This window comes from Argiope bruennichi, chromosome 4 (assembly GCF_947563725.1).
Source record: "Argiope bruennichi chromosome 4, qqArgBrue1.1, whole genome shotgun sequence".
Lineage (NCBI taxonomy): Eukaryota > Metazoa > Arthropoda > Arachnida > Araneae > Araneidae > Argiope > Argiope bruennichi.
This window is the reverse complement of record NC_079154.1, coordinates 68,394,984-68,419,095: the sequence shown is the minus strand read 5'-3', so window position 1 is coordinate 68,419,095 and position 24,112 is coordinate 68,394,984. Positions and strand designations below refer to the sequence as shown.

At 29.3% G+C, this 24,112-nt stretch overlaps 1 protein-coding gene across 7 annotated transcripts in view; it reads left to right on the top strand.

Annotated features, from left to right (window-relative positions):
• The window catches only part of LOC129965850 (guanine nucleotide exchange factor DBS-like), a 103,271-nt gene that overhangs the window by 54,298 nt on the left and 24,861 nt on the right, over window positions 1-24,112 (top strand). For all 7 annotated transcript variants that reach the window (XM_056080082.1, XM_056080081.1, XM_056080084.1 and 4 more), the window contains 3 exons: window positions 19,841-19,924; window positions 20,016-20,133; window positions 22,624-22,714. In XM_056080082.1, the coding sequence (XP_055936057.1) occupies window positions 19,841-19,924; window positions 20,016-20,133; window positions 22,624-22,714 (293 nt within the window). The remainder of the gene's footprint in view (window positions 1-19,840; window positions 19,925-20,015; window positions 20,134-22,623; window positions 22,715-24,112) is intronic.

Below are 24,112 nucleotides of genomic sequence, written 5' to 3'. Positions count from 1 at the left end.
TATATTGTTGAGGATGTTCGCAGTTATCTCAATCTGTACAAGAACATAAAAGGGAACCTGAAATGCCTAAATATGTTTAAATGATTTTGTCTTTTAATTTAGTTGCTGTTTTCATGTAATAGCAGATTTAAATTTTGTAAAAATATATATTTTATGTCTCAGACTTATCATTATATTGGAAAGATATAAATTATTCGAAAAATTAGTGTTCCTTCTCCCCAGTTTATCTTTAAAAAAAACAATGAACTTTTTAATGCGTATTTGAAATTATTTCGGTTTTTTTATTTCCATTATCCTTGATTGAAATCGCATTTATTTTGAATAAATAGCGTAATGGGACATTTTAAAAACTTATGCCTACAACACTAAATATGATCTACTCTTTGTTTTTTATTTGCATACATTTACACCCAACTACGCAAGTGCAATGAAATTGGTATTACGCAACTTTCAAATCGAATTGTGTACTCATGAATTTAAAATATTTATCACGAAATAAGAATCTTGATAGGTAGGCGATTAACCACCTCCAGCCGTCTTCGTGTACTGCATACAAATCAATAGCCAAACATTATCAGACAAATATTATGTAGCCTTGATACGTGGTCACGCTTTCAGCTGCTGGAAGATTTTCCTACACGATCTCAAGATGAAATCTGCTAAAAAAAATATTGCTAAGTTTGAATACGACTACTTTATATTGATTCTTAGCTACATAAAATACTGAAATTTGGGATACAACATAAACAACTACAAGTGATTTTCTTGATACACATTTTCTGATTTTAATTTGCATGTCGATGGATCATAAACTTTTTCTTTGATTCATTTCTTTACTCTTTATTACTATAAGATTAGATTTGAAGAATTAGGCTGATAGAAATTCCTCTGCTTAGAGATTAATACCCAATTATCTGTTACATGTCTTTTAACATGCAGCTTAGTATCACACATTAAAAGCTTTTCAAAATTTCTTGCAATAAAGGGAATAAAGAGGGAATCCAATCAAATTTTAGTTGTATTATAAATAAAAAATCAGTGATCTATTTATTTATTACAAATGCCCAGAAGATTGGCTATGACGCCGTTAGAGCTGCAGCCTTCCAATATATCAATAAAATGTGAGACACAAGGAAGGAGGCAAAGCCGTAGCAGATTTAGTGTTAACCAAGGTGCACCGCGTGGAAGCCTTCTACATTACACCCCTCAGTGATCTGTTTTGCATTAAATGCTAGAAGAGTCAGATTTTATTTTTTTTAAAAATACTTCACTCAAATTTTTGAAATAAATAATATATGTATAAGTTCTTGAGTGTTGTATGTGTACAGTATTTATAAATCCTTGTCTTTGTCACAGTTCATGCACTATTTAGAAGTAGCAGGAATCTCTGACACTCTCTTACTACTAGTGCTACGTCATTTTCTCTTGAAGCCGAGGTGGAAACATGGTCTTTAGCCAAGAATCCTTTAACATCAAGGTTACTTCCAACTAAACGCAGGGCGCATTTTTTTTTAATTCTTTAAATGCAGGCGTGTATTACTTCCGAAGAAAAAAACTCGTGCTTTTTTTTTATATTTTTTTAAAATTATGTATGGTTATTTCAACTATCTGTCTCTAAGTATCGTACCGTAAATTCAATAATTTGATTAATATCTTATATTAATAGAAAAGAAAATCAGAATAGAGATTTTGTACCAATAATTTTATCATTGGAGAAGTTTGTGAATGGTTTATATTTGGCTTCATATAAAAAAAGGAAAAAAAAAAAAAACTATACATCATGACGCCCGGTATTTCGTAGGCAGGAGTACCAAGTGTCAAAGAACTGTCATTCCTTTAACTAAAAATAACTTTTCTCCTCTCTTTCGCATAGCTTAACTAGACGCTTTCTCAGGCTCGGTGTCTCTTCCATTGGGGCAGTGGGAAGAGTTTATATTTGTATCCGGAGAGAGGGCTTCTATCATTAATAGAGAGAGGAGACACCAACGTATTTACGTTTCGACTCACAATGTTTGAATAACTTCCGTCATGCTATTCGTATTCTGCGACATTGAATGTAGAGGAATTCCACCTCGGTTATTTTCGGGATGGAAGTTGACTTCCAGTATGTGTGTGCCCCTGTGCGCACGAGCGGATTTTTTTTTTTTAATTTATTTATTTTAAGTTTTTTGGAAAATTGCAAAATAACTGTCGCTGAGTTAATTTTTAACATCTTCCGATGCATCTGTTTGTGTTCAGATAAAAATGAAAATTTGTATGTAGGTTATCACCACCTTACTGCCTTAAGTTATTGAAGGTTTCATTTGCCATTTCAGAAAATTTGTTCTTTTTGATTGAATTTCTCTAAAAATATCTGATTCACCAAATAAAATATTCTTTTTTACGTTTCTGTTTATCAAAAAAGTAAGTAATAAATGATAATAATGAGCTAAAAATTATTTTCAATTTGAAAATGTGAAAAATTGACATCAAATACTTCAGTTCCATCTTACCTATTCAGCATGAAATTGGATTAGTTACTGCCTAGTTGCCATTATGTGTGCTCAAACATAATATTCCTTATGCTATCAACCAGCTTTTCTCTTTTGAGTTCGTTTTTGATAGTACCTCTTGATTTTTTTTTTTTTTTTAAATCTAAGTTGGCAGCAGAATCGTAGTTTCCGTGGAATGATTCGAACGAAATTTGCGATGAAATCTTTTAAACAAAGAATACTGAGACTTTTTCTTGCGTCATCCCATGACGAATGATCTTTTACTTGTAACTTACCGACTTGGCTGAGTGCCCTATTGTCGTTTTTTGTCCGACTTTTTCAGCATGCTCTTTATTATTTTGAAATTTTTTTGCTTTTGCCGGAAAAGAACTGTATATGTAAGAAAAAAAATCACTATCCGAGTAACAATGAATGAACGCATTCGTCTGCCTCTTCCTCTTTAGAAAAATGCTCGGTTCTTTCAGGACTCAGCCGTTATCGCTGTGTTTGAATCTAATCTAGGATAGTCGCCAAAATAAAAATCTCATGGCGGTGCTCCTACGACTAGATTTTCGGAATTCCGATTGTATAAGTGCGGAAAAAATTATTTAATTAAAATTGGTTTCTCATTTTGGGAAAATTTTTATTAGAAATAATAGTTTTTACCTATTTTAATTAGTTTATAAACTATTTTATTTATTTATACAGATATTTCTTATGTTTTCTTTCAATTTCCTATTTTAAAACTGAAGAGAAAGCGAAGATATTATTTTCTTTCTTTTTCCTGATTGTTGTTATCTTTTACTTTTTCAACTGTTGATGTGTTGCTTTTCCATATCGTAATGGCAGTCTCAAGGTCAATGCGTTTCGTGTTTCCTACTCAATAGATTTATATTTTTAAAAAGTTTTTCTTGGATAATTTTTTTGATTGTCAATCTGATTGTTCACTAAAATGAATTACATTAATAGCATATTTCTATATGCAACATATGGAAATTACCTTTGTTTTATCTATATATTTTCGTATTTAAACTGAATTTAATAACATTGTTTTATAAATAACAGTATCACATAAAGGTTCATTGGATTGATAAATTTTAAAGTAATTTTTTTTTATTTAGAAGTTAATCAAGTAATAGGATATAAAGTTGTTCGAAAGAAAATAATTTTTAAATATTATTTTCAAATATAGCAAGTGGACAAAATCCATGGTTTAGCTTAAAAGTAGATTCAATTCACAAAATGTTATGGTTCTTGGCTACTTGTGTAGAAGCTACAGTTTTTTTGTATTATTACTTTTAAATCTTACGGAAAATCTCAATTTAAAAATTAATTTTGATTTAGTTAGCGATTAATCCACGAGTATAATATTTATCATCTCATATATTGAAACCTGTTAGTGTGTTTTCCTTATCCCTTCTTCTTCTTCTTTTTTTTTTTTTTTTTTTATCTAAGGGAGGAAAAAAGTGTCCTATAAAAGGTATAATACATAATATAAATAAAATGTAAAAAAATCAGGCATTTTAAAATTCCATAATTAAAATTTGTCACCATTTTGTTATAATGTATGAAAATTCAGGAAGACTTTAAAATTCCAGAATAAGCTTCGAATTGGAATATTTAGCTTGTCAAACAACCGCCATTCTAAAAATTGGTCATCGGTTGCTTCGTAACAACAGCAACAACAACAACAACAAAAAAGTTATCTCTGAATGAATATAAGGTAGTATCATTTGATAAAGGAGATTTTGAAACAATTAACCACAAGACATTCTGAATCTTTGAGCATGAAAAGTAATGGCAATACAGGCATTAATCGTACATTTTGAATACTTGCAGTATGTGTGTATATGAATTTGCATATAAATGAGAATGCTTATTTGTAACTGCTGTGTTAAAATTTTCATATGTGTTACATTAGTAAATAAAATATTTATAAATGTTTTTATGTATAAATTAATTTGTTTGAAAAAATAATTTCTATCTATATCGCAAAATTTTGAATTGTTTACTGCAGTAAACATTATTACAATTATCATCATACGCATAAAAAAATAACTTATGCTCTGCATAATTTTTTAAGGTCTTGCGAAAATATTCTTTTTAGCTACTTGCAAATTATCGGTATTTAATAATATTCTGGTTGTGTAATTTTTATGCGATCTTTATTCATCCATTGCCATCATAATTAACAGATTATACTTTATCTATATACTTTTAAAAAAATTAAAAGACCGCCTATCGTCTATTTTCGAGTGAAATCTGAAAAACACTACTTCACTGTGCTATCTGTATGAGGGATAGGGAACCAGATCAAGAGTCCTCTAACCCCGATTACTCTACGATTTCGCTAATTTTTATTCATTTGGAAGTTTGTGATATTTAAATACCGTATCAGGGCTCACTTGTCTCCGCCTTCTTTTTCTTCAAGTGTTATAGAAAACTAAAATTTTGACATAACCCCTAACATGAAAAAATGAACGATTTCGCCAATTAATTTTTTCACTTTGTATGCAATGCTAACTAATCATCTGTGTTTATTGAGGTAGTTGGTAGTTTCGATATGATAAGATATAGTTAATTAAAGTTGATTGTCATTACAAATTCAATGCTACTAATATGGTAAGCAAGCAATTATTCGTTGAGGGACGCTATCTTTAATAATATTAAGATTTTAATTATTGCAGCACTTGAAGAATTAATGACGGAAATTTAAAAGATTAGTTGTGATTAAAACATTTACTTTTGAAGATGTAAAATAGGTGGTGTCCAAACAGCTTGCTTGTTGCCTTGTCGCTTATAAATATGTATCCATATTTAATTTAGAGAATTAGCTAGAAAATTTTGTAATTTTAAAATTGAAATGCTCGATTAATTCTGTGATATCTATGAGAAAAATTAGTATTATGTCCCCTTTCTGTGCGTTTTTATCCGACATTTAAAGGATCCAAATAACATTCACTCATTATTTTTTATAAATATTTTGAGTGTATAGTATTTCGTTACTTATTCGATTATGTTTTGTTACATTTCTACAAATGGGGAAAATAATGAGTGAAAATAAGGAAAATTATCTTAGAGCGCAAGCCTTACCTTTAGTGCTTAAAAAAAAAAATGAAAAGTTTTTTGTTTATTTAGCTTTGGAATTTCTATCAACTATAAATAAGCATCAAAGGTACCGCAGTTATCGAGGCTTGAACTGTGTTTTTACAGTGATATTCTAGAGAAAGTTGAACGCGTCGTTAAAAGTTCTGATAGACTAGGAATTTATCATAGTTTGAGTAAATTACGAGTGAAAATATTTTTGACGCTGGCTTAAAAAAAAAACTTTAAAATATTTCATGCTTATTACTGTGATGGAAATGAGGTTTCTAGAAATAAATTGCCGAACATTCGAGGTTTTTTTTTATTGAGCTGATCAAGTGATTCGAAAAGGCTTTCAGAGAATATACTTGCTTCCAAAAAAAAAAACTATTTTTAAAATTGCTGAAATCACTAAAAATGCCTTTCTTTATTGGCACTGTAATAGATGTTTTATTTGCTTTAGTCTTCCTAATTTTTTTTATTTATTTTTAAGCCATAATTTTTTTTTCTGAAACTTCAATAGGAGAATATCGCGAAATTACTCTTTCGCGGTAGTTTTATCACCAAAGAGTCATTTATTGATTTGTTATTGTGATCTATGGTTTTATTGATGCCGGCGTCCTGGCGTAGGAGTAGCGCGTTTTCCCCGTGATCCTGGCGTCCTGGGTTCGAGTCCTGGTTCGGGCATGATTGTTCTTCCCCTGTGCTCTATCTGTGAGGTGTGTGAAAGAGCCCCCTTATAGAAAGGGGTTGTATAAGCGAGTATGAACACTATCGGTGGTTGTGGTGTGAGAGTATCATCTTCATATGAGCTAGAAGCCAGACTTCTGTCCTCAGGTGCTCAGGGGTCTTTTTCCTCAGAAGCTACTGCACTCCTTCTCCGTGGTAACGCGGACACGACATTATCATCATCAGTTATTAATTTTCCTATATAATTGGCAAAAAAATTTCTTTTTAGGAAATTTAAAAACTAACATGCAATAATTAAATTATTCCAATTTTTTTATATAAATTTTAAGAAAAATGTAGGAATTTTATAATGTTTGCTAATGTGAAAGAGACAATGCAGTTAAGCTATGAATTAAAATGTTTAGTCTTTGTTTCCAATGACCTTGTCGCTTATTTTGAAAACAGACACGCAAACAAAAGTGTATATATTTAGAATGAGTTTAATTGGAAATAAGGAACTTGTTGAAATGCATTTAGCGTCTAGCCACATGTTGAAATGCATGTTAGCTATATTTCAAAGTTGTCTGCCCGATTACTGTCGCATTATCAGATCGGTTTTATGAGGTGATGAGCAAAAAATTCCCGTATGCCCGAAGAAGTTCATAAGTTCACCTGACCTCTTTCCGCCATTTTTAGGTCTTTTTATCTCTTTAGGTATGATAATCTTGACAAATTATGTCGCATTCCTGCTCTTATACGAAGAATCTGCATTCAGCTGCGGAATGCTATATCTGTAATTTCAAATTCACCTCTCGTCGTCTCCGTGCGATAAGAATTAATAATATTAAACAGTCTTGTCTTTTATTTCATACTCAGTATAGTGCCGATAGATTAGAGAGACTATTATCTCCTTATCATAATTTTAATTACAATAGAGTTTTTAAGATTGAACGATGGTTAAGAAAAGAAAAAATGTAACTGTTGCCGGCATTTCCTTGTAAAAAGAGTGGATGAATTAAATAGATTTGAATGATATAGAGTAATTATAATAATTAAACAATTTCTAGATATAATTAATAAACAAAAGGACCAAACCGCGATTCCAAACGATTTTTAGAGAAGAAAAGGAAATGAAGAAGCTAATTATGAGTTCTCGAACACAATCACGTCGCGCGTAGTGATGTATGCCTTGATTGGTTGAAACTAGAAACAAATAGAAAAATGTTTAAATAGTTCTGATTTGGAGCTGGAATTCGAGCAACTCATCGTAAATAATTAGAAGTTGTCGATCAGAATCAATGTCTTATTTTAACTGAAGGTTGTTGTTTTTTTAATTTATCCTGTTTGCTGACCCCCCCCCCCCTGTATTTGCTAAGTGGAATGCTAGAAATTTTGAATTTATTTTTTATTTTGATGAAATAAAAAGAAAAAAAAGATTGACGGAGTTGCAACGACATAGTCCAAGAATAGTTTATTGTATTTATTTGTTTATATTTTCGTCGCAATGTAAGATTCCTAATTTTGGCATGCCATGTGGCATTTATAATTTTCATGGGGGTTTTATATGAAGCACTTGCAATTCCATAGCCTCGTAACTGTAACTGATGTTTATCCTTAAGTGGAGAAGCCATAGAGTATGTTTGATCTTATTCAAGATTTATAAAGTAAAAGCTTTTGCCCGATCATTTTTAGCTTGGTTGAGAAATTCTTTAATTTGAAAATTAATGAATAATAAATCTAATGATAAGTGTTGTATTTAGTAACTCTGAAAACGAGTTGGCAGAAACTTTAGTGTCATTCTCTTGTGAGGATATTCTGATATTTTTATGATGAATTTCTTCTGCTGCTGGGCATTGAAAACTAATAACCTCCTCAGTGTCATCCAACAAATTTAAAATAGATAAAATTTGCTTAGACGGGTTTTGCGTGTGTTAATCGTATTATGTCTGAACAAACATTGTCTTCAAACTTGCGTTTCTAGTTTGTTTGATAAGCTTTCATACGTCATTCAAAATATTAGGATCCCCACGCACACGCACGCACGTCATTTTAAGCGTTTTAGACCTGTTACAGCCAGTTATTTGAAAATCGAAAATTAGCATTAAACTTAGACCAGTCTGTCAAATGACCATTTTTTTAGCAATGAAAATATTTTCTCATTAAATATTGGTTGGGTCATAGGCTAATCAACTTACCACAATCCCCCACTTTTTTATTTTTTTAACATTTAATCTGTTTTACTGCGGCTGATTTAATAGTTGAAGGTATGTGGCTACGTTCAGGATTATTTTTTTAAATACTAAAAGATTGTAATTTTTTAAAAAATTTTGCTTGAAATAGATTGAAAAAAAAAACATCAATGAAATCAAAACATGGTATTTAAATGTCAAAATTTTTAAAAATTGGGGGAAAAAATTTTTTTAAGCTAAAAAGAGGTATAAAGAAAGGATATTCTAGCTTAAAAATTTATCAAATGATTTGCTCAAAATTTTGCAGACGATTTATTAAACATATTTCCGAAATTTTGAACTAAAAAAAGAAGCTCTCTTTTTCTCCAAACTTTAAATATTGCAGCTCAACTAATAGATAACACAAAAGTTTCATTTTTTTTTTTTTTTAATATTGTGAAACATTAAAACAATTATAGAATATTTCTAAATAAACAGCTTGTTTTTTCTCTATTTCAGGAACTTCAAAACATATTGGGGAAAAAAAAAAAAGATATGCATCAAATCTTAATTTATGAGGGTTTTTTTGTTAGAATATTCTTCTAAAATTTAGAATTAGAGAAATTCGCATGTAAAAATATAAAATAACATTAAAAACGTTTAACGCAATTATAAAAATCAATATAATTTCCCAAAAAATAAGCTTAAGAATAAAATTCAAATGTTTTATGAAGAAAATTGTTCAGAAATTAAACATATTGAATTTTAAAAAATTTGATGGGTTTTTTTTTTTTTTTTTTCAAAAAATCAATTTTTTAACATAATTACCTACCTTAAAATTGATTTTTAAAAATGTTCTCAAAACTCTGATGAAATTATATTGCGAAGTAAATCATCGTCTTTTTAAAGCTATAACCTTGTTAGAATTTAAGAAATTTTAGTAATGCATGTATTTATTCAGTCTGCGAATGAAACTTAGTTCAACGGCGATCTGATAGTAGACTGCCAGTTTCGTAATTGGAATGAGGAATAGGAAGGAATAACCAAATGATTCACTTTGTTTGCTTGCTGGTGAGAAATAAATTTAATGGTTTAATATGACTGTAAGTAAAATAAATTTCTGTTTTAGATACATTATGTGATCCACGTGATTATATTTTTAAAATTACCTGTTTCGGTCATAATATCCATTGTGTAATCTTGACTTTGATTATTAATCTATTAAAGAGAGTTAAAAAGAAAGTTTCTGATTGAAAAGGGAGAAATGCAAAGTTTGTTAAACTATGACTCAAATGATAAATTTTCGGTATTTTCGAAAAATCTGATTTAAAAAAAAATACCAGTTCATTTAAAACTGGTGTTTTTAACATAAAAATTCGCAGAACATTCCTTGAATTACGTATGCATTAAAAGAAATTGCTGTTATGTATATTTCAGGGCATCTTTAAATTTCATTATTGATTTAATTGAATTGATTTATTTTGATCGGAGTTTTATTCGTTCAGTTGACGGTTAATAAAAACGTTTATTTATTGGGCATATTTTAGATGACAAAATACTTTCGAATCATTAGTTAATACAAATCAAATATTTTACGAATTATTATAGAAATGGTTGTGGTTTGCTAAATTACGCATAGTTTTTATATTTTGGAAAAGTACTAATTTATGAATTCGTGTACTAGATAATATACTTATAAATTATATATATATATATATATAATATATCAAAAATTTTGCATTCATTTTGAAAATAAGGTAATAATACAAGAATTTTCTCAATTTTCAGCTAATTTATTTTTAGCAACCATAATTCCCATCCATTATTGCTTTTTCAAATATTATCCTATTTTCAATTGTTTGTGGTCATCTGTGTGCCCTACTTCATTTACAATGTGCAAAATAACATCCAGACCGAAATCCGTGTTAAGCACCGCTCGCTCTGTATAATTTCAAAGAGCTCTGAAGTCAGTGGTTCTGAATGACATAAAGCTGCTAACACGTTTTGCCGCGCAAATGCGTGTCGTTTACTCTTCTTTTCGAAAAGAACTAGTGACACATATTGTTCGAAATTGCGCACCCTTTACTAGCGACTTCCCGAATATGGCATTGTTGTAAATAGATGATTCACAGGCTCGAATTATTTTTTATTTAAGTGAAGGACTAAGCTTGTCGTTTTTGTTATGATTACCTACATTGTATTTAGCATTAACTTAAATCACTGCCCTTGCTTCCTGTTTCTCGCAATCAATGGAGACCGTATATGCTATGATAACAAGCTTTAAATGATATTTTCAACTGCATTTAGGTAATCACTTAGGTCATTTTCTATATTTCTATGTAAATAGGATTGCAGTGATAACATACAAACATTGAAAATAATATAAAACCATTTCTGAAAAGAAAAGAAAAAAAAATGCAAAGGAAATTTGATCATTGATTCGCAACATCATTGAAAGATGAAATTTCAAGCTTGATTCATCTGCATTTATATTATTTTTAAATTTTGCTTCTCATTATGTAGCATTGGAAATTGTATGCAAAAAACTTATTATAATCCATGTGAGTATAAATCTAGAAATTAAAATATAATGTAAAATGTTATAAAGTATGCGGTCAGATATTTTTAAACTTGTTAAATTTAGAAGAATTGTATGGAAATAAAATTAATATTTTTGAAAAGGTTTTTTTTTTATTTCAATTGGTGTGACTGTGGTTTTTATACAATTGTCAAAAGGAAAAGGAAAGAAAGAACATCTCTATAATTCAATTATTGTCGCATTTACACAAAATTTGCGTCAATTGAAATTACTTGAGGAAACAGACTTGTTCCAATCAACAAATTGATAAATGGATTTAATGAGCGTAATTAATTATTATTTCGAATTTTTTCCATGACAACTATCAAATTTTTTGATGAGTTGATTTGTCTCAATGAATTTTATGGAATGCTGATGGTAATTTCGTGTGTTAATGGATTTTGAAAAATCACTTTTCCAATGTTAAACGAGTCATGAATTTTCGGCAATATTTCGAAAATTATTATGAATTTCTCAAAAAAAAAAAAAAAAAAAATATTAACTCTCTAAAAGAAAATATCGTATTTTATAAAATCACGAAATAAATGCATGAATAACGCAAATTTAATAATTGTTATGAATTTTTAAATATAAAGTTTGTAAAAAAGTGAATTGTAGTATAGTAAAATTGTTGAACAAAACTGATATGCTAAAATGTCTGAATTCCAAAAAATAAGTGCGTATTTCTCAAATCATTTTTAAAATGCATACAAAAATTGTAAAATTCTCTCAGTCGATTTGCAGCGTCTACTTTTTGAGGGCCCGTATATTAAATTTATTTGTGTTTATAGATTTACTCTTCGTGAAACGCGTGCTTCCAGGCCATTATAATTGATTAACAGTTGATTAAATATTAAATTTTCAGATCTGGAGATTTTAATTTAACTTAAATTTAGTTTTCTTTATGAAAAAAAAACTGATGTTTTCTCTCCTCTCAACGATATAAAATTTGACTTTAGAAATGTATAGTCAATTTTTGTTCTTTCTCCACAGTTATGGATTGCAAGTAAATGAAATAGAAATCTAAGGAAATCAGCATTATTTCTTACCATTCAATAAGTTAATTAATGCTAAAATAAGGTAATTAATTAGCACACACATTATTTATATAATCAGTGGCTTGATGTTTAGCACTTATTCAACAATTTCTTGATTAGCTAGAAAATATTTTCAGAATATCCTTAAAATGATTCCCTCAGAGTTATAAATTATTCTCTTCTTTGCAGTTGTATTTGTGCCAAAACAAGTTTGAGCCTCGAAGTCTAAAAATCGTTGCATGTTAAGTGGCTCGAGTTGTTTTTCTTTATTCATCTTGATTGTATCAGCCTTTGCACGACAGAAGGAATGTCCATCACTCTGTCATTCTTACAGCAGTTCTTTATACTGCTATTTTTTTCCTCCTTTTTGTTTAAATGAATGATTTTCTCACGCCTCATTACTCAATTTATAGATAGCTCATCAGCCAATAAATCTTAAAAGTATCATGTATGCAACAATCCATCTTGAATGTGTAGGTAACATATAAAAGTATCAGTTAACTCACGACTCTAAATTCCACAATTTTTTCCTTATACTACCGTGAAAAATGTGGTCTAACTATCTGCATTATAAATCGTTTTAAAGGGTCTCCCACCCTTTTCTTCTATATAACGCTGTTTACATATAATATGCCAGTCTTTAATCATTTTTCTCTAAAAAATGAATGTGCTAATAAACTTCTAATGGGCGATACATTTGCTAGTTTTTTTTAAGTTTATTGGACTATGCTTAAGGGAACTTCTAGAATTTTACTGTATTATGTTTTGTAATGTAATTAATGCGGACATATTTCAACTTAAAAACTGAATATTTCTTTTTATGGCTAGATAAAATAGTTTTTATTATTATTATTATTGTAGCAAATATTAATGTGAATTGCCAATCCAAAGATGAACCAACTTCCTTAACCACGGCCAAGAGATCTGGATCTTAATTCCATCAACCATGAATAATATTTTTAAAAAAAAAGAGAGATGAAATTAATAAACACGATTTCGATTCTATTTTTAATCCATTATTTTAAAACAGTAAAATCTTAATCTTCCAATAGTACTGCATTAAATTTAAATAAATCCTAAAAAAGTGTATGCGATATTAGTAAGATTTGAAATAAACTTGGCATAAAGCGTTTCATAAAAATGAAAGTAGTTATAGCTTGTTTTTACACACAGAGAGCGAAGTCAGATAAAGTTGGGTTTTTGTATTTTTTAAGGACCGCGGCGTACTTTCATTTTCATTACTTTATTTTATTGTATTTGATCAACTAAGTAGCAATAGGAAAGACAATGAGCGTACAGGTGCATGCTTCAGGCGCCTCTCTTGGAAAAGTATATGAAAACAAAACAATAGAGTTTGTGTTTAGATTTCTTTTTTTTTTCAACAAAATTTGGCTGGGGGGGGGGGAGTGAATCTACAGTCATTACTTCAGTCATTGTTACGGGGAAAAAATGTTACATTACTTCTCTACTTCCTTCCTTCCTTTTTCCGTTTTCAAAATTGCTTTCGCATATAGGAGCATTTCAAACTGTTGAAAGAAATACTTGGAGCGGAAATAATAGTGCAATATACCAGAATCTGGCTGCGATGCTACTTATTCTCACATAAACCTCTGTTATGCGGAATATGTGCATTCATACTTTAACTTTCTATAGAAAAGTAGCTATATATATTCGATAAAAAGAAATTTTAAACTCAATCTTATTAATACATAAAAAGTGGAATATATATATTTTAATTCAATTAATTTACACATCTGGTTTTTTAAAGGGCCTTGGTGGCCTGGTGGTAAGGTCTCGGCTTCGGAACCGGAGGGTTTCAGGTTCGTGACCGATTCCACCGAAGAACCGTCGTGTAAAGGGGTCTGTTGCACGTTAAATCCGTCATGACCAAATGTCCTCCCGCTGGTGTGGTGTGGTGTGGTGTGGTGTGGAGAGGGGGGTGCCAGCTCAGGTGTCGTGCTCGTCATCTGACCGCGGTTCAAAATTACGAGGTCCGTCCCAAAATAGCCCTAGTGTTGCTTCAAACGGGACGTTAATATAACCAAACCAAACCAAAATCTGGTTTGTTAATTTATATTTTATGTTATATTTTAAATATTGTGAAATTTACAAATTGATTTTTCTCAAATTTGTTACTAGGTGGCGCCGTTTATATGAAATAAAAATTTAATAAATTAATGATAACTACATTCAGAAACCATTAACATAGTGCATATTATCGAAAACACAAGAGTGTAAAAAGTGTTCAAGTTTTATTACATCGGGAAGTGAGTGAAATATCGATTTCGAAATTCCATCTTTACAAGATTAAGCTAAGAAAAGTTAAATAAAGTGTATGAAAAATAGATTTATGTAAGTGCATCGCATAAGGTGTGTGTGTGTGTGTGTGTGTGTGTGTGTGTGTGTGTGTGTGTGTGTGTGTGTGTGTGTGTGTGTGTGTGTGTGTGTGTGTGTGTGTGTGTGTGTGTGTGTGTGTGTGTGTGTGTGTGTGTGTGTGTGTGTGTTGAAAATATCCATAGATAAACTGTATAAATAAGAGGCTATTTTCCGAAATTTTTTTTATTAATCTTGGCTGTTACTATTAATCTAAATGTAAATTTTTATTAATCTGAATATATTGAGCGAGAGGTAGTAGTCGTTTTAACTTGTAGAATAAGGTTTTCTTTATCAGTATATTATGACTGCTAAAGTTTAAAGTCCTTTATAAATATTTATATTTAAAAAAATATGTATGTTATTTTCTATGTTTTAGCGTATAAAATTTTTGAATTACGAATTGCAGCAGAATTAATTTACGTTCTACTAAATTATAATGCGAAACTATAAAGCAAAAAACTAGTACTTCTGACATTGTGTCTTTCAAGGGTTCAAGAGATTAAACTTTTCTTCAAATACTTCTACGTAATGACTCTAGGTCAATACCCTCTGAACCTTTCATTTGTTGGTAAAGCTACAAAAATTGCTTTCTTTGAGCTGGCATGAGGCAAGTGATCTCTGAGATATATCTTTCACTTTTTTTTTTTAAAGTACAAAATTGGCATTTTTAAAATATTGGCGTTCTCAGAAAATTCAATTTCGATGCTGTTGTCCGGGGTGAAAAAAAAAAGGGTATAGTCGGTCAATTTGTAGGACGAACAAAAAAAAAAAAAAAAAAAAAAAAAAAAGGAAAACCGAGATTGACGAATAAAATTTTGTGTGTCATCTTTACAATAAAATTGTAGATTTCTATCACATTTTGGACCAAACCAGTTGGAAGGAAAGTCTGTCCGCCAATTGCATATGAATATTGTAACTCAAAAATGCAATAAGCTGATGAAATTTGGCGTAGAACCGAATTAGAACAATTGACATGCGACATGGTCATTCTATTAACAAGCTTGGTTCAAAATTTGATAAGTATCTTCTTATTAGATATTAAAATTGTGCATCAAAATTCATTTATCTTATCATTACTCATTTATCTAAAGCATTACATTTTTCAGTTGTCGAGTTTCCATTTATGCAAAAGTGCAGAAATCATGCGAAAACTTGACAAATTTGGTTCGAAATTTGATATGGAATTACACTTTTGATAGTTAATGTATGTACTAAATTTTATCCATTTGTTCTTTACGTTTTTGTAGATATCGCGTTCGCTTATCAGACAACCAGCTAGACTTTCTCCCAGATTGAATGGATTTCAAAATTTGATAAATTTTGAAATACGATAGAAGCTATTGATATTTGATAGAAATTACAAATGTGGCTTAAAAACCACATACTAAATTTCATTCTTGTTACTCAAAGTGTATTTTAATTATCATGTTCACAAACAGAGCGACAAACAGACCGACATAATTCCAGAAATGTGTTTTTAGGACACAGGGACATCGAAAACGTGGAGATTCCTCTAACTTTCGAGCTCACATTTTTAGCGATTACTAATCTTTCTTATTGTATACTTCGAATACGATAAAGTAAAAAGTCCATTTGAAGATACTTTTTGTATACTTGCTGTTATTAATAATTGTAAATATGAGTAGATCTTTTGTGATTCAAGAAGAGATTAGTTTTTCAAAAAATATTTCGAATTGAATCCCGACTTTCCCTCCTCTTAGATGTGCACCTGCGTGCGCGTCACGACGTTCGACTTTTTAAAAATATTTCTCATCTCCTTTTTCCAGTACGTGCGGGTAATTTTCTGCTTGATAGTACTCGCATGACTGGTTCTTCCTTCGCTCTGCAGAACAGTCTTGTTAGTCGCACACGTCGTAATCCACCTACAAAAACCGAAGGTCAAGGTAGTCTTCACGGAAGAGCATCTCAAAAAAAAAAAAAATCGTAATTTTTTTTTTTTTTTTTCATTTTTTCTATCTCCTTTACGTATAAACCTTTGCACAAATCATTATCATTGCTTTGTCTATCGATTCGAGCTCAGAAAAACTAGCTGTGTTGTCTCTTTCTTTTCTCTGCTCTTCATTTCCGTATTCTTATCGTTTCAGTATCGCTTGTTCCGATTGATGCTTAGTTCAGCGTTTTATTGTTCGGTACATGAAAGAAGTGTTCGTTAAGCACTTATTATCATTAAGTAAAATGATCTTCTCGATTAATCGGCTTTGTGTCACGCGACAAAGCGTCGTTTAATTTTCGACCTTTTCTGGGTGGGTATTGTAGTTACTACTAGAGGTCAAGTTTCAGAATATTGCTATACTCATTTAGGACCATTGTAATACTTAGTTAGGATCAATCTAATATTTATTTAGGACCATTGTAATGATGTTTTATTTACTTCTGAAACCTTTAAAAAGTAGATATTGGTTAAGTGCATGAAATGTTCTTTTCATTTTGTGTCGAAAGTTTATTGTGTTTACAACCTATTTCTTTTAAATCTTTGAACGCCCAAAAGTGTTCGAAAAGAAAAGGAAATAAACTATTCAAAGTGAAACAATGTTTGTTACTATATCTTGATAACTAGAATTATACTGTTAACACAGCTGTTTTGAGGAACTGATTTATAGGAGGTATTAACAAGAAATATCTAAAGTGTAACACTCTAAACTCTAACACAAATATATTAACATGATAATATTTATATGCTGGCGTACTTCTTCTTGTGTACAGCCGACCATCCCGCCACTACCGAACAAAGCAATGTCGGCGGGAACTGTGCTGGCATACTATTAGTAAATTGCGACTTGCTTGATTAAAGAATCATCCAAATTGCTATTTAGAGCAGATTATAGGAGACACATTTGTCAGATTTAGAGTGTAGTTATTTCTTTGAGTAATAAACGCTCTTAAGAATGGCTTTTTCAGAATTTTCATTGTATTCTGAATTAAAAATTATCAAAATTTTGACTTTTTTTAAAAATCATAATACTGTACAGAAAGCATTTTTACACCATTGAAATTGGGAAGAAAAAAAAAATTAACTTTCCAGATATGCTAATTTTTTTCGTAATTTTTTTTTTCTTTATTTTTAATAAATTTTAATTGTTTAAAAATTTTTAAGTATATTTTGTAACAATATTTTTCTATTGTTTTAATTACTGAATTTATTCTCGCATGCATAGTAACAATATTAAATGTGCTTTTTTTTGTGTTTGTTATCGTTGCTATATAAATTAAGAGCAAATTTTTAAGACAGACATATTTCAAACTAGAGATTTGAATCTCTTAAATTTTTTAAATTCATTTTTTTTCTTTACTATGTTTTAAATTGATGTATACGAATTATTATTATTATTTTACACATAGCTTATCACAGAATAGCTAATAAATATCACGAAAGTAATGGCATGTGAAAACTTGCCATCAATATAATCGAACAAAATTAAAAGAGCACACTATCTGAAACTTGTTTATACGATAGTGATGTTTTTACCTTTTTAACCCATAAAATATTTTCATCACACTAGAAAAAAAATTCTTTTACTTAAAGATTGCGTATAAATTGTTAATTATGCTGCATCTTCGGAAGATAAGGATTTATTTCATTTGTCTATCGGAGTTATCAAGATCATTTTGTCAATCACTTTTTATCAGCAATAACGAAACTTAGAATCATTTGTATGATCTCCCTGCATTTTAAAGTAATTTTATGAAAGCTTTTATCATTTCGGGTGTAGTTTCTTTTTAATGTCGGGTTTGTTTGGGTGTTTTTTTTTTTCCCCTTATCTTGAATCGATTTCTTTGACCGTAATTTACAGTTAAGCCTTTCTTAAATCGATTATAATGATATGAAATAAAGAAATTAGACATTTTTGAAGCTGTTTTTTTATATTAGACAAATTTTGAGCTCTTTTTATTAAATGCAATTTACTGGTGATTACTTCTTCTTTCTTCCCATTGCAAAGTAATAATCAAATAAAAAAAAATGCATCCTTGTTCAGACCTAAGAATACTTTTCAGAAATGTGTTTTGTTAAGAGCTGAATTTATCTATTAAATTTGGAAAAAATAATTCAAACCTCGATTATTTTACGGTAAAATATTTTGTAAGATATTATGAATGAGTATTCAAAGGGGGGGGGAGGTTAGGATATTATCCATGTATCAGCTTTAATGAGAAATAACATTTGACTTGGACAGTACTTGATCTCGTCTGTTAACAGTACATTTTATTCATAAAACTTGCCTCTGGTTTTTATTTCTTTTATGACATTAATAAAATAAAAAATAGAAAATTATAGAAAACGATAAAAATTTGTCCTTCCAAGTTGAGTTGTCCAATTGCTAATCTTTCAATCCAAAATTATACGTTCCATTTTCAAAAATGGAACAATCTATTTTTTAATGAAATTTTTTTAAAAAAATGAAATCATACTAACTAAATTTATTGGTCTTATATTTCAGAATGAAACCAATTACTAAATATAAATATATATAAATGAATAAATAGATATATCTTTCTTATGAGGATTGAAATATATGTATATAGTAGAAGTAGATTATCCAAAATAATTGAGATTATAATCATTTCGGATTACCTAAAACTCAGTTAATATAGATAAATTTTTTTCAATAATTACTTATGAATTGACTGTGCGCAAATGGAAATGCTTCCCCAATTCTCTCCCCCCCCCCTCTCTCTCTCTCTCTCTCTCCCTTTGTTTTAATTTTATTTTTTATTTATTTCCTATTCTTAGTGCTTCAGAAAAATTATTCTTGATGAATCAAAGAGTATTGAATGAATCAGAGTGTTGTGTTTATTAAAATGCCCATTTATTGTGCACATTTATAAATGCATTCATTCCAAGCAAAATACCGAGTTTTCTGTGAGTACTCTTCCCGTTGTAATTTTTCCAGCTTTTTTTAAAATTTCAATGTTTATTTGTTAGTTTCTAGGCAAGTCTAGATAATTTGTCATTTTCATTTTAAAGTTTTCCATTATCACATTGTGATAAATTAAAATTTTAAAATCAGTTCATTGAGAATCATATTAATTGTAAGTGTAATTGCTTTTAAAAAAAATCGAAAGGATTTTGGAATAATATTGTGTGTATCCGATTTCATAAATATTTTCATTATTTCTCTCAGAATAAAAATTTATATTTGGCAGAAATTCTCTTTTTACTGATGAATTTAATATCTGATTGTAAAATGATCATTATAGCATTTTTGTTCGTATAATAATTCAAGTGGGAAAAAATAATTATAAATATCAGCTACACATTTAGCTTATATTTTCAATAAAAATAATCAAATGGATATTTTAATTTCCAGCCCTTATAATATCTGCCTAATCTTAATATATCTATCTGAGAGTATGGCTTGTGGAATTAAAAAAAAAATGCAAATTAATTCAGAATTTCATGAATAAAATATATATGTTTTGCTTTTCGCTTCATTTCAGATGAAACTATGGAAGAAAATAGTTGTTCCTTGTGTGTACAAGATGTTGCACACTTGTTACAGAACAAATATGCTGTTATAACAGGTGAAATATTTATCTCTAGTAAATAAAAATTTATTCTTGTATTGTAATACAATATGTGAAAGATTTTTAATTCTGTTATAATTTTCCACAGGTGGGAAAACTTTAGATGGTTACCCAATTATCACATTTCCAGACTCGTCTGTTGAATTCCTCAACTTAGCTGAAGATGAATTTAGAAAGTTAATGCTTTTTTTAACTAGTGTCCCATCGTAAGTAAAATATTTGTTACACTTCAGCTAACAAACTATTTAATGAATATCAAATACGCTCTCCCCAAATGCTTGGGTTGGACGATATAAATAGACTTTTGTGTATATCAGATACACTTAGCATCGAATGTCAGAAAATCCCTTTGTTTTTTAACAAAGGTATGAAAGAATCAAATCACTTGAGAATCTAATCACGTGATAGAGGTTTTTACCCAATAAATTAATTATTCAGTAAATTTTAAAATCCATACGTTGTTTAATTTGGATTAATATCTAATATTCGCCGATTATATAAAATGTGAAATTTTTTCATATCGTTTCCTGAATTTAAAAATTCAAATTTTTGATTTCTTTTGTTTCAGTACAATTTGATTGTCTCATTTTGAAAAGAGTTTAAATTAATAGAGAATAAAGGATACTCAATATAAGAAATTTACTTTCCAAACCAAGCAAAGTTCTGGCAGCATAAATAAAATATCCTATATACAACAGCGAGTTCGCAAATTGTACAGACTAACTCTATGGCAAAGGATACCGACGTGCTCTGATTGGTTTAAACCTTGGCATCTTTTTGGCAATGTTTTGCACTCATAATAGTGTAGTTTTCGCTTATTTGGCTCAAACCTTGTACCTTTCATTAGTTTTATGGAAGATACGAGTGAATATCAACACGATCTAATTTTTATTAATATAATTGTTTTCTCTAAATATTACTAATAATACCAGTAATACAAGTAAGTAATGTTGTTTATGCACAGAAGTATAAAAACTATATGAAAGTAATTACTCAACATATGATGCAGCAATTAAATAATTCTTATTTTTCTATGATTTTCGTGCCTTTATTAGATATTTTATGCAGTCATTGAAACTTGTTGCTATACGTTTGTTACTTACCCATCAACTACATATGGGGAGATTATTACTTAATGCCCAAAACGTATAAATATTTAAGCTTTAACGGAATATGTGATTTCGTAGCTAATTTTTTTTTTAGTTGTACCAAAATAATATTAAGAAAAAACACACAAAAAATATTTTTAATAAATTGTAATTTTGATATTTCCTGAATTTAGGTTTCAGGATTTGATCTTTTCTGCTACATATGTGTTCCAGATTAATATTACATGTAAACCGTAAAAAATAGGGAGGGGGGGGGGGATAAATTCACATATTTTATTTATTTTTATTAAAATATATTTCGGTATAGCATCTTTTTGGCAAAACATTGCCAAAAAGATGCCAAGGCTTAAACCAATCAGAGCACGTCGGTATCCTTTGCCTTTGAGTTAGTCTGTACAATCTGCGAACTCGCTATACAACAACACTTTTTTTAATCAGAATTAAGAAAATTGTATCTGAAATATTTTTTCAGAAAATTATTATAGGTCATAATAAAATTTAATGTCAAGTAAAAAGTTTTATGAATGTGATTGTATACAAAAGGCACGGTTCATAATAATCTATAAATAATGAACTTAGCAAAAAGTGATATGTCTGCTTATCTCAATCCACTTTCAAATCACGTACAAGGGAACAGCAAAAAAGAGATAAGAAATATACGTTTCTTCGTTAAATTACCATAACAAAAGAGGTATTTCCGGAGGCTGTTGGTTTAAGTCCAGCATTTTGAATTTTATTTTGTTGTTAAGTTAAAAAAATATATTAATCCATGTTTATTCCTTCTTTGCACAGGCTTAATATAAATAATATATTTTTCATAAAAATTTGAATCCATTTGTGAAGATTGAAGTACATTATCTATAAATTTTGTGGAAACTGTGGAACACTTTTTAGCATTTTTAATAACCTCATCATTATCATTTTTATCATTCTATGTGTTATTTTATTTTTAGTAACACTTCCCAATATGTCTGCTTATGTTGCGCATCATATTTAGCGCACATGATGTCTTAGAATGTCTTATTTCTGTAGTAATGTTAGGGCACATGTTGTCATAATAATTGATTTGATAGATTTGGTTGGAACTTCTGTTAATGAAAAGTCGCGAAGTTTTCCAGAATAAATAAAAGTGGAAAAGTTTCGTCTAGTACAGATTTAATTTCTCATAAAATAAATTGAAAATATGCAAATGTTCAAAGTTTTGTAGAAAATTCAGTTAAATAAAAAACTTTGTGAAATGGAAGCTCATTGACAGAGTGTAGATTTGACTCTACTATCGATTAATCGTCTTTTCTTTTTTAAATGCCTTCACTGCTAATGATAGAAACTCGAACCTTTTTTTTTTTTATTGTAACCATAAATTATATTTAATTTTCATGTAATTTAAAAATATATTCTCATTTTAATGTAAACTTGTAAAAAAATGTTTACCTTATTTCATGCATATATGTTACCATTCTTTGATGCTGAAATTTCAAATTAGATACCATGAGATTTGATGCCTTATTTAAAAAAAAATGAGTATAAGTTTCACTTTATGATTTTCTTCTAAAAAATTTAATAAATTCGGTTTTCTTTTTTTATTAGTATGCAAGATGCGGATAGAGGATTTGTACTCATCATAGACAGAAGAAATGACAAATGGAGTGCTGTGAAGACAATACTTCTGCGAATTGCTGTAAGTTATACATTTTTTTTATCAAATGAAAGCTTTAAATTGATTTTTTTTTATTATTATTATTATTATAAAAACTAGGCTTTTTGTCGACCTACCGTTCACCCGCCATAATTAGTATTTATCAAATCATGTCAACAAATTATGATGAACTGCATCTTTTCGCAACAAAAGGAGGTTTTATTCTAAATTATACTTATGAGATAAAAATAGAATGTCTAGACTGGCTAGCAGAGGCGAATAAAACTGGAAGTCATTTTAGAGCTGTTGAAATTATGGGCTCTTGTCAAAAGTTTTATTTTGTGATATTTATGCAAATTGCAGGGTGTTAGTAGGCATTTTACTATTGATGATTGTTTCTAAATATCATAAATTTTCATATGAAATAAAAAATTGTCAAAATCGGTTCAGCAATTGAGACTATCCGTTTTTTTTTCTTTTTTTTTTCTCTCTCTCTCCCGATACAGAATGTAAATTGATTTATACTTTTTTGGATTTCTCAGCATTATATTTTGACTTTAAGACATAATATTTTGATGGAGGGTGGTGAGACAGTCAGCTACTGATAACTTATTCTGGAAATATGAATTTTCACGTGAAATAAAAAGTGTCCAAATCATCACCATAATTGGAGCTAGGGAACTTTACTGTATTTTTAACGTAGGAAATGTGCAGTGATGTTTTTGAGATTTCTTGAAAAATGGAATAATGAGAGACAAGCGGTCGTTGAAGGTAGGAAGATGAGCTTTCCTATGAAATAAAAATTGATAAAATCGGACTAATGATTGAAATTGCAGGATTGACTCTTTAATATTTTCTATTTATTCTTTAATGTAAAGGTGGTTTAATATCTTCTGTAGAATTTTTTTGTTGTTGTTGTTACATTGTTTTTGAGCTGTTTCTTGTTTTATTTTATACTAGTCGCCTTTGGCGACCAGCCGGTTCGCCAGTCTTAATGCTTGTTAAAATTTTCAATTATATATTTTATGTAACTTGTCTTTTACTAGTTTCTCCTTCAATGTATTTTTAAACTTTCAAAATTTGAAAGTTATATTATTCAGTTATACTATTATAAAGGCCTTAAGCCGTAATGTACTATCGCTCTAATTTTCTGTCAGCTCTCGTAAAATTTCATTATTAAATTAAAGTGTGGATATGATTAAACTGCAATTAATATAAAAACATTTTTTTACTGAAACTATTCATCTTTTTTTAAATATGACTATTGAAAAAAGAGTCGTTCAGCATTTGAGTCTTATGCGTACTACAGAATAATTTATATAATATCTCAAGAATTATTCAACAAAAATTTCTCAGATTCGCCATAAAATTTAATTTTTAGTTTAACTTTCAAAAAGATTTAAATGACGTGAATAACACTATTTATTTATTTATTTTTTT